At 32.5% G+C, this 11,943-nt stretch overlaps 1 protein-coding gene across 1 annotated transcript; it reads right to left on the reverse strand.

Annotated features, from left to right (window-relative positions):
• Positions 1 to 1,057: 1,057 nt before the first annotated feature.
• On the reverse strand, positions 1,058 to 11,855 carry LOC148285269 (uncharacterized). Its single transcript, XM_088227654.1, has 8 exons — positions 11,590 to 11,855; positions 9,298 to 9,627; positions 7,514 to 7,675; positions 6,590 to 6,678; positions 5,567 to 5,686; positions 5,320 to 5,421; positions 4,683 to 4,752; positions 1,058 to 3,116 (listed from the first exon to the last, which is right to left on the reverse strand). Exons 1-8 carry the CDS (start codon positions 11,710 to 11,712, stop codon positions 2,937 to 2,939), a joined length of 1,176 nt encoding a protein of 391 aa, XP_088083780.1. The 5' UTR covers positions 11,713 to 11,855; the 3' UTR covers positions 1,058 to 2,936.
• Positions 11,856 to 11,943: the final 88 nt, after the last annotated feature.

Raw genomic sequence — 11,943 nt, forward strand, 5'->3', positions numbered from 1 at the left:
GTAAGTGCTTGGCCATAGTGGTGAAAGTTTTGCGACGCAGCGTTTTATTTTATGTTTGAGTTCACCCCGCCCGTGTTGTGTCACAAAACGCTCGCCACTCTGGCTGAGACCTAAATAACATTAATTAAAATAAGCCCAACTTCGATGTAAACACCAAAATTTACCTCCAATATCCACCGGTGTCAGCTCACATGACGCAGCTTAAAATTCAGAGAAAAGCGGTATACCTATCTTCCTTTTCTTTGTGTGCCATGTAAGGTCCCGCCGATGTCAACTATCACAAAAATTGTGTCCATGTCTCGAACATCTGTAAACGGTATTTCGACTGTTCTAATCCCCTTGATCTTCGTATGTTCCGGAGCTGAGATCTGCCTTCTGCCCGCACCTCGTTGACCCCTGATTCTGTCAAACCAAATCATCGAAAGGGTCGACAGTTTCAAATACCTGGGAAAATGGCAGCTTTCAAAAAGAACTGGGAGTGCGGCTAAGAATTGCAGGCGCCACATTCAACAGTATGAAGGCTGTCTGGAGATCGGATATTTACTCAGTGAAAACCAAATGCCGCCTATAAAACACTTATTCTCATCTATGGATGCGAATTGTGGCACCTCACTAGGGCCCAAAACAGCGGGTAAATTATAAGAATGCTATTTTTTTTAAAAATTACCATGTTAACTGAGGTGTTTTTATTGATATTTTTATTAAAATCATTAAGTATGGAGTTTTATAAAAAAAAACGTAAAACATAAATATTATCAAATTTAAAAAGGTACAAACGAATCTAATAAGTATCAATCCACTATAATTTTTCCGCGCTGTTCAGATTAAGATATGTGTAAAATAGGCTATTCTCTGTCGGAAATCACGCAGCTGGATTGTTTATTTGGAAATTCTTGTAATAATGTACAGACTCTAGCGCCCCGCCACTTACTGAAAGGGAATGGAAATATCCATGTTTCTTACTCCCTTGTGAGGAAGTGTCTGGTTCATTGTGCCAACTGAAACTGTGGTAGGTCCAGCTCTGATGTAGGAATAAATGAGAGAAAAAACAATAGTATTTCATAAGTATTTGTTTAATAATAAATTATCTATTGTAAAACAAGCTTTGTGACAAAAGTATTTTAGTCACATCACAAAGTAAACATGCTCTAACTCTCATAAACAAATAATTAACATTTTACATAATACAATTAGTTTTGACAATTGCAATTCGTGCAAACATTCACAATAGTAAGATGTCCCGACAAAACTGACTTGGAATCCCATTTGTCAAAATTAATTACATGTAATCTTACACAAATTTAACATTGTAATACTTAATTCATAGTTATATTTTGGGTGGGTGCGGTATAAGTGTTTTTCCGAAGAAAACTGCTAAGAAAATTATTTTTTCTACATAATTACAAATAAAGAAATCACAAAATGTCTGTTTGCAAAAGGTTAACAGACTAAATGAGCCACGCGGAAGATGGCTGTCATGAAGATGATCAAATACATAGTTAGTAATGGGTGATTTATGTAATACTAATATTCAAATATACATTTTGAAGCGGAAGAATCCATATTTATTCATACTTTTAAGGTTTGAATGGTTTTAAGACACTTGAAGCAGTTATAATTTATATTTACAACACAAAATATCTTTTAATTCTATTTGAATACAAAAGATAAATGTTCAAATTATGTATTGAAAATACTTAACAATATGCTGACATTTAAGTTCAGTCGAACTTGGTTATGCTCACAGAAATATATAATATAATGCTCACAGAAATATATAATATAATGCTCACAGAAATACATAGTGAGATCTTAGAGAAATATTAATCGACATTTTGGTTTATGGTTTTCTCCGTACATTTGTTCACTTTTGTAACGAGCTACTTCTCAGACAAACGGAACCATAAAATTCAAACAGGCAGACTGAAAAGGACCGATGCCGCTGTGCATCGGGATCAGATTACTATCGGTACCTAATTGGTGTTTTCGCTGAAAACTTTGAAAAAGTATCGCACATGTGGTTGACATTGCATGTAAAAAATCCAAGCTTTGTGAACTCAGTAAGTACCGGCTTGGCACCTCATAATTTACAACTCTTTTGTAGCTGACATGTAATGGCATGTTTGTTTCGAGGGTTTTTAAGATACTTTACACTACTGGTCAGTTTACAGAAAATGTGTGTGTAAATAGATTCTAGTTGTGTATGTGAATTACGATTTTCATTGTCATGTAACAGATACTTTCATATGATGGTTTTTTTTTTTTATCTGCATGAATTTTATGTAGATATATTTATTTGTTTACGTAGTGACAATACGCAATGGAGTTTTTTTTTTAAAAAACCTTTCTTTGGTACGAGTGATATTTACAAATTCAATATATCTCATCTTACTCGTAAAAACCAAATAGTTTATTTATTACTTTAACGAAAAAACAATATCGTAAAACAATGAATGAAAACTCTAAATCTAAAATTCCACAGAAATTAAATACAGAATATTCACAATATTTTTAAACTACCTACACATACTATCGGACAATAATAGATTTATCATTGATAAAGTAAAATCTTTTCCGCGTAAAAAAAATCATATTTGTAGGGAGTTTTCTTAAAAGCATGACAGGTACTATGTAACCGATAAAGGTAAATTAAAAGTTTACTAACAAAATTTGATTTAGTAACATGCCACTTGTTACTTTATACATCAATCTCCAAGGCCATGAAGCTACAAAGCATCTTTTTTCGGTGCGAGTGTATAGTGAATTATTTACTTTCTACAAAAGTAACCCAGTAATTAATGAATTTTCCGCTTTTTTCAAATATTAAATACATTTCGTGACATGTGCTATGTCCATTTTAGGCACGCGCTTAACACGTGTTAGGCACACATTAATTGCACGTTTAACACACATTTGACACTCGACATGTTATTACATCATTCGATCTTCTCCAAGGGTAGTGCTAGTTGTGAGAGGTCCTGTGAGGATGCCCGGGAGTGCAGCACGGGACACAAGTCCATCAGGTAGGATCGGGGTACCAGGCCCAGAAGCAAGGCCAGTTTAGCAGCCACCGGAGTCTTTTGTAGGTCTATAGCACTGTCCTCATCCGGCATGATCTGATTATAGACAAATACAAGGTTAAAATTTCATATTTATCACTACATTTTCATCATCATACCCCTTTCTGCAGCAAGTGGTGCGTAGGGCATTGCATTGGTGAAACAAATGCAGCTTCATTTGAAGGTGAGGTGATCAGTCTTACGCTCCAGGTGCAATTTTAGAAACAATGAAATATTGTAGTTCGAAAAAACATTTAAAATCAATATTTTCAAGAATTTGATTGTCTCTGGACAGGCTCTGAAGCATATTAAATCAAAGTTTTATATATTTATAAATGATTAAAAAAAATTAACTTTAGTTATTGTAAATTCATTAAAATGAAATAATAAATTTAATTAAAATAAGAGCCTTCATGTAGTTAGGGAAATATCACATACTACGAATACCGATAAAATATGAGAAATGGATTTAGAAAAATTCATTGTACTTTCAAAATCAACATGGAGAAGCGTTTTCACACATAATTTAAAAAAAATAGGTCTTTACAAAAACATGTTTGGCCTTGACAATTATTGTTTCAAGATTCATTCTAAATAAAATTTAAATGGCCACAAATAAAATTCAAAACTTAAGGTGATTCTAAACGAAAATATGAAACTAATTATTCATAGATTTTATAATTTTTTATTGAAAAATGCCATTTTTACGTTTATTTTTAATAGAAATTTTACAAAACTTGGTTTGCGGAAACTTTACACTATATTGATATTAACAAATACCATAACAATATAATTTAAATCTTTTTCACAACACTGTACAAAACAAAAATTAAGATAAGTTGTAGGGTGTAGCCGATGCAATGAGCCGTTTTTGCGAGAATCAAAAATTAAAAAATATTTTTTTGCTACCAATACAAAAGAATTTATTTTTTCCTCAACGGTATTTCATAGACCATGCTTTATTTATGCAATTTTGCTATATTATTATCATGTTAGCCACATATTGATCTTAATTCGCAACAATGCATTAAGCACCTTAAATCAGTGTTACATTGTTTTCAGTCCAGTTGTATGGCTTTTGGTCAACACATCGAGGTATTGCAGAGAATTGATCAGTTTAAACTCATGAAACTATTTTTTCAAAGTAAGAATATTACAATATTCATTCTGATACCAACTTTTTTTTGTGGCTTGACACATTTTTGCATCCATTTAGTCATATTTTCATTTAACAACAATATTTTGAGTTTGTACAAATTTTTGTAGCCAAGGACTGGATTCAACTCCCTATTATATGTTAACATAAACAGCTGCCCAGTAGGTGAAAAATTCAATTAGATGAATTCCACCCGCATAAATAAAGGTTTCAGCTCTTTAACTTCACAAACATCAACAGATGAGAGAATTTAAGGAATATAGATGTTCGAATGTGGACAGAAAGTGAATGTTACAGTGTCTAAAGTGGCCACTCAAACCAGCCAGACAGGTCATAAGCTCTGTAGATGCCTAGACTTCTATATTACCTTTCTTAAATGTTCTTCATCTCTGTTGTAATATGTTAATATTTTCATTTCTTTGAAAAACCATCACATTTTGAGACTTTGACAAAAAAAAAAAACTTACTTTGTCAGCGATATGTCTCCTGATGAGGCCATCACCTCCAACATAGAATGTAGAAAGTCCATCATACCATCTGAAATAATACACAATTTATATTTACAGTAAAACCTCTTTTTTATGTTTTGCTGCTTTTTACACCGAAATTTTCATGTCTCATTTTTCATCATACATTCTCATACAAATAATGTTTCCCCCAATTATTATTTTTCAACACCCTGATTTTGCGTTTAAAAAGTGTCAAAAAAGACAAAATTATGTTGACACATAAAAAAATGTTTAAAAAAATCGAGAAACTCAACAACCTGTGATGGTCTGTTAACTCCCGTTACTAAAAATCTTAACTTTTTACATATTTGATTTTTATTATGTAATTCTGAATAATGCTCGTGTAAATAATTGTTGCCTAAAATTTAAAGCTAACCTGGAAGAAAATGTTACTTTTTGCCCATTCAAAATTAATACCCCGCCCAATTTTAACTAACTGTACTGAAAATAAAATGCTCTAATTTTTATCGGGTGTAAGAAAACATTTTTCATATCCAATTTCCCATCACATGTTATGGCAAAATGCAACTACTTTGTATTGTATTTGTGACATCATAGTGGCTATGTGTTGTGTGGCACAAGAGTTCAAACTTACAATTCACTTTCATCAAAGGATTCTCTGAGTTTCCAAAGCTTGATCTTCCAAAACATAAATAACGCCTTCAATCCAGATATGCCTCGAATCCTCCATCTAACACTGAAAATGCAGAAATAAAGAAATTAGTGTCACATGTCCAAATAGTCAAGATTGGCCAGGGTTGTTCTATTTGAAACACAGAAATGTATTAATTATTAAAAGTTTGGAAAAATTAAACAAGAAATAAATGTAAAATTATACTTACGTTATTGTAGAGTCGTCTGTTCGGTGCGTTATTTTAATAATGTCAAACTTCACGTAGGCAAATCTCAGGTGGCCAATTGTCCTGAGGAAGGCGACTTGTTTCACGTAGTGATAGATACCCCTGGAACAAATATTACATTGCAAGTAAGAAATATATTCTTATTCCTGTAAATGGGAGTGAATGTTACGAGTGAATATATCGTGGGTATACTGGCAAAAAATGTAAACTCAAAAATATGCAGATTTATTTGACGGACTTATGCAGTCCATTCTAACAATGGTAAATACAATTTCTTATAACAAATACAGGCACTAATAAAATAAAATACAACTAAATAAAATTAAAGCTAAGACAAAAAAATAAAATAATTAATATCTCAAGACAAGATCTAGTCTATCTTAGTGATTTTTTAAATCTATAAAGACTTACACCAAAAAAGTCTAGATCTTGTCTCGAGTTTATAGTATGACACAATCGGGACATTGGTGCATGCAAGCCATAGTTTGTGCTGTGTTGATCGAGGAACAGCACATTATTATTTCGCAACCAGCGGATTGGAACTGTTAAATAAATAACAGCATTTATCGATACTATTCCTGGCCGATTACCTTTCGTTCCCATCCTTCCTTTGACCCATCTTTGTGGTACCTACCAAACATCAAGATAGAAGATATTCAAAATTAGAAGATTCGGATTTAGAACAAAAATCAAACAACATTTTTGACTTCACATAAAATCGGATAAAAAAGTGGTTGGAATCGTCGCGCGTCATGGAAAACATTGTCTCATTTTATAGTTCATTTTGTCATCCAGTGCCAGAAATTGAAGATTCAGATTATATTAAAGGTAGGTATCCACTCCATATTCCTATCCTTTCTCAAATATTTCCCAATAACAAAATTGAATTAAATTCGATTTTCATTTACAGTCCGCCTTTTCGTTAACAGGAACATTGAACGCCATTTGTTCCAGTAACAATGGTTAAAGATTTAATTTTTTAAAAATTATATGAATTTTACTTACGTAGTAGTAACTCCCCTGATGTTATTAATAAAAACAAGATCCGGGTGATAGATGGAGTAGTCCATAGGTCTGATAAACAACTGTGGTAACTGTAAAAAAAAACACATTATTTTGATTTTATTAAATCGAGATTCGTTGCAGTTAAAGGACTGATTCAGTGCCCCATGCACCCCTGGGTGAAGGGAAGTGGAACCAGAATCCTGGACCAGAACTCTCCCTACCTACGGCCATATTCCCACACATAGATTAATAAAATAGTAGAAGAAAAGGCGTATAATTTTTGTATGAAGAGATATTTATTAAGCAATACAGGGAAGATAAAAAGATGCCGAGATATTTAATACTTTCGATGGATTAACGAGCAATCACAAATGCTTTCGGGTCACGGTGCTTCAGAAAATATATACAAGAGATAAAGATTGCTTTCCTTGTGATGGACTTATCTCTAAGGATGCCCTCAATAAAGGTGCCACAAATATTCGGCTACTATTCGGTATTCAGCCTATTTGGCTACTTTTTAAATATATCTGTATTCCACCGAATACCGAATCATGAAAAAAAAATCACATATTATTAAAAAATGTATCTATTTTCATACTTAAAAACTATCAGAGGTAAGTTGTGATGAATGAAAACAATTTGTTCGGCGTTTGTTGGTAGCAAACGATTCCATTTTTCCTCATAAATAATACCTCGCGAGATCTTTTTGTTGCACAGCAAATACACAGCCAGCTTTTTATTTCCACTACAAATCTCATAATATTCCCAAAAAGATGATTTTTGAAATTATTCCGTCCCTGACATCACAAGTTCTCATCTGTGAGGTTGGCTGATTGGTGTGTTGGCTTCCCGAAAACTTCCTCATTAACTTACCCATTGAAGAATTTTGCTAATTAATTTGGATGTTTTAATTATGGAACTTACATATTCTGTTAACACATTTTTTACGTTAATAATCTGTTCTTCTGATGGCTTCTCTTGCTGGGCAGAGGTTTGTGATGCCCGGTCAACACTACCCCCTGATCCGTCGCCACTGCTGGCAAACGCCGCCTTCTCAAACTCTGATAAAGAGAGAGCTCTCGAGTCCTAAAATGTACAAAATTATAGTAAATATTTTTTTACAAACTGCTAAATGATTTTTTTAATGGTGAAAAAGGAAAATGCCTATCACAAGTATCAGATATATTTTTTAATATATAAAAAAGTTGCTGGGAATGTTCATAGAATATTCAGTTTTAGTTTATTTTTAAGATTTGACAGTGGAACAGTCGTGTTCAAAAACCAATAGGCATAGTATATATTATTGTTTAAGTGATTTTACAAATAATACAGTAGAACTCCAATTATCCGAACTCTGGCTATCCGAATCACTGAATATCCGAATCACTTTCAGAATTTTAGAAGAAAAAAAAATTACATTAAAAAACGTACTGCAATTTGCAAAATAACGACTCATCAAAGAAAATCTACTCTTAGGTCAGCATTCGATTCAGGCAGAGGAAAACTTGTCGAAATCCGACGCTCCCAAACACTAGATTCGGAGATCGTGCTTTTGTCGTTGCCGGCTCCTCTGCTCGGAACCAATTGCCTCCAAACTTACGAATCATCGACAGTCCCAGTCAGTTCAGATTCCAACTAAAATCTCACTTCTTTAGATTATCATACCCTCAATTTAGAATGTAAGTTTAAGTATACAATTGTAAAGCGCCCTTGAAGCGATTTTTCACAAAAATGGCGCTATATTAACTAGTGTTATCAGCTTAATAGTACCTGTTCGAAATACTCGGCAGCTAACATAATTTTTTTAATCTCCTGGCAGTCACAATTATTATTACAATTCTCCAATACCTAGACTACACCGGCTAGGTAACGAGTATGGTGAAGTTGATATATTTCGTCTGTCTTTATATAAATATAGGTTAAGTATTCAAAAGGTTATAAATTAATTCATATAAAATTTCTTAATATTGTTCTTTATTTACTATTTTTTTTTCTCATGTATCTCTATAATAATGTATAAACTTATATGTATGTTTTCATATGTAAATTTATTAAATATTTTTCTATATATCTTTAAATATTCTTTAAAGATTTGTCTCATCGTTTCTTTGAATCCCTTAAAATATGTATGTGTATATTTATGTTTTTCCTTTTTAAAAAATGTTATTATTATTTTATTTTAGTTTTACATCTGAGCATGTTTTCATTCTTTATTTTAATTCTTAACTTTTAATTACTTTTACAAATTTTCTTCATTTTTTGCTTTAATTTTTAAACAACTTCTATTTATGTTTTTTTATCCTTCTCTTTTTTGTACTTTAATTAATAACCTTACATATAATTACTTTATAATATGGAAACTTCGCTGGTCCATTAGATTTAAGTCTAACTGTGTAAAATATAAAACTTTGTAACTGTACTGTATGTTTCCTAAATAAAAGAAAATAAAATAAATAAAAGAATAAATACCTATGTTGGTACATTTCCTTATTTTTACTTATTATTGTATCTTTTAGTTTTTCTTATGTTATCTTTAATTTTAACTAAATTTACACACTTGAATTGGCTCGGATGAAGCAACACCCAGAACCGAAGAATATACGGCCTAAGACCGAGAAGAGCCGACCCCAACCTACTCAAGCAATGAGTTGGGACAGTGCCGGGAAGAAGAAAAGATATGAATTAGAAATTGTAAATATTTTACATACCTTTTGGTGGTAAGAAAACAGGGTATATCTTGTCGCGTAGCTACTAACAGAAGGGGCTATAATATCTCCGGGGTACTTGTTCCAAACTATCATGTCATCGGATGTGAAGCCGAGCGGCCGTGTCGCCACATCTAGGCTGGACAGGCTAGACGAGCCACCGTTAGCTATACAGGTAGGTAGGTACTCCGAATCCACGTGGCAACGCCTTTGAATAACATCGCGCCAGTCTTCCATTTTCAAAGAGTTGCTGAATGTGTATTCATCGCTGGAAGATTCTAGAAGGCAATCTTGTGCAGGTCGGCAATTTGATATTCGGCGTTTCCCCAAGAACTGCAAAATACATTTTTTTTGGTTATTTTTATCATTCCTTCGCAGTGGGCGACGGCGCTCCAATCGCAGCGTTTTTACGATCACTTAATCTTTAACTTATTAATATTCAATTTTAACTTTTCAATTTTAACTTTTAATTTTAACTTTTAATTTTAACTTTTGATTTCAACTCTACCTGTATCTAACGAATTATTGTTGGTGTGAATTTTTACAAAGAAATATAAATGTTCATCGAAGCAGAGAGAGAAAAGGAGGAAAGTAGAGTTGGAGCTATACAATGTCTTCTCCCTTTTAGGTACTTTTTATTTAATATTCATATTTTTACTTTTTTAGAATTCAATTATTTTTCCCCTCATCTGCATTCATAATAAATTAGTGTGAAATCTGTAATTGGTCTTCCCTTTTTCAATTGTTTTTTTGTACCTTGTTTTATATAAAGACTGTATAATTTCCTTAATAAATAAATAGAAGAATTCTAACAGATCAGTTATTTCTTTAAAAAGAAATAAACTTTCCAAATTTACTGAGTTGGTGTCTATCCGTGACCTGAGCCGCTATTGTGATCAGTACATATCGAGACAGTATTGAGTAAAATCGATATTTAGGTACGAAAATTTAAATTATTTTCATCGGTAACCTATAATAGGAAATATCACATACTACGAATACCGATAAAAATTTAAGAAATGGATTTAGAAAAATTGATTGTATTTAAAAATAAATATGGATACTGTGGAGAAATTTTTAAATACACAACTTTTTTTTTTTAAATGTAAAAAAATATGGCCTTGATAATTGTGATGTCAAGATTCATAACGACGTTCTATAAAAATTTTGACAGTCACAAACAAAGCTCAAAATTAACAAGAATCGTGACATACTAGGGGCGTAAAAAAGACCGGGTTGTAGTCCCGGGGCTAGTGTCGCGAACTCACGGATCAGAGGTGCGAGGTTCGCACCCCGCTATACCACTATTTGAAAATGGCCTCTAAAATTTAAATATTCGGATAAATCATAAGAACGCAAATATTTCTTTTTTATTAAAAAAAAAAAAATAATGTCACATATATCAATTTTTTAGCAAACAATGAGGAAGTTCAGTGGTTTTAAAAATATTTTTATATTTCGTATTATCAGCAAGTTCTGTAATTTTGAGATTACTCCGCCAGTGAAATTCTAGTCGGTGAGTTCTGCTGATTGGAGGGTTGGCTTCTATATTTCCTTCTCAAAAGTGTTTTCCCTCAACTAATTTAAATATGAATAACTCCCTAGGGAGGAAATCCGGCCAGTCTGCAAGCATTTGGACATACTTAAAACATTGTTGAATTAACTACCTGGTAAAAGAATAAGTATAAAAATTGGAAAACTGTTTTCAGGCGTTGCCTAGTAGCTGAATTGGTTCAGCTGGATGAATCTCACCCACTTGAAAAAGGTTCCAGCGCTTTTACTTCACAAAAAAATAGTTTTTAAATTAATCAAACATTTAATTTCTTTCAAGTAACTTTGTATAAAGTTACGAAAAAACTACAATCAAAGAGTAATTTTAATTAATGAAAAAATATTTAGGAATGTGTTCTATCGTAAAATATGTTAAGTAGTTTCAAGGTATACATTCCTCTAAAAAGAAATTGATTGACATTGTACCTGTGGCAAAGTGCATTTCAAGAATTTTCCCACCACGTGTGATTGAAGAAACTTATCTTTAAGATAATAATGGAAGTTATTTAATTACAGAAATACGTAAACTCAAACAAGCATGGTTCAGAATGCCGAACCCACTAAAATGTACTCTAAACCTAACTTTACTCAAACGTCATAAAAACTTTTGTCAAAATAGATACCGGAAAATATTCATATAATACAGTTTAAGATCAGAAGATTATTGACAAGACTTGCCGATGACGAGTCCGGATGATAAAAATAAATACCACAATAGACATATTATGTAAAATTAAATATTACCTCCTCTAGAAACTGCGATCGACGGGTTAACCGAGTTTCCAATTTCGAAGCGGATTGCCTCGATGACACTATTGCATTAAGCGGTGCCAGTTTCATTGAAACGGTCCTCAAGCAGACGGCCATTTTTGGGTATTTATTTAGAAACACAAACACAGGCTTCCAAGAGTTTTAAATTCGTAATAACGCACTGAGGTACGATCCCATTGCCGTCACAGATCACCGCAAATCGCAAATAATGAAATAATTAATTGCATAGAAAATGCAATGCTAAAAGATAAGAAAATGGCAATGATTATGTAATTGTAATGGCAACATTGAACCGATCACCTGTTTTATTTTATAAAGGGATATATG

The sequence above is a fragment of the Micrasema longulum genome, unplaced genomic scaffold (genome assembly GCF_059751315.1).
Source record: "Micrasema longulum isolate JH-2025_06_02 unplaced genomic scaffold, ASM5975131v1 h1tg000044l, whole genome shotgun sequence".
Lineage (NCBI taxonomy): Eukaryota > Metazoa > Arthropoda > Insecta > Trichoptera > Brachycentridae > Micrasema > Micrasema longulum.

Coding starts and splice junctions, on each gene's coding strand:
- LOC148285269 (XM_088227654.1), bottom strand. CDS start 11,712: ATGGCCGTCTGCTTGAGGACCGTTTCAATGAAACTGGCACCGCTTAAT. Junction 5,687..6,589: donor ATCAGGGGAGTTACTACTAC/GTAAGTAAAATT, acceptor TATTTGTTCCAG/GGGTATCTATCACTACGTGA. Junction 3,117..4,682: donor GGAGACATATCGCTGACAAA/GTAAGTTTTTTT, acceptor GTCTATAATCAG/ATCATGCCGGATGAGGACAG.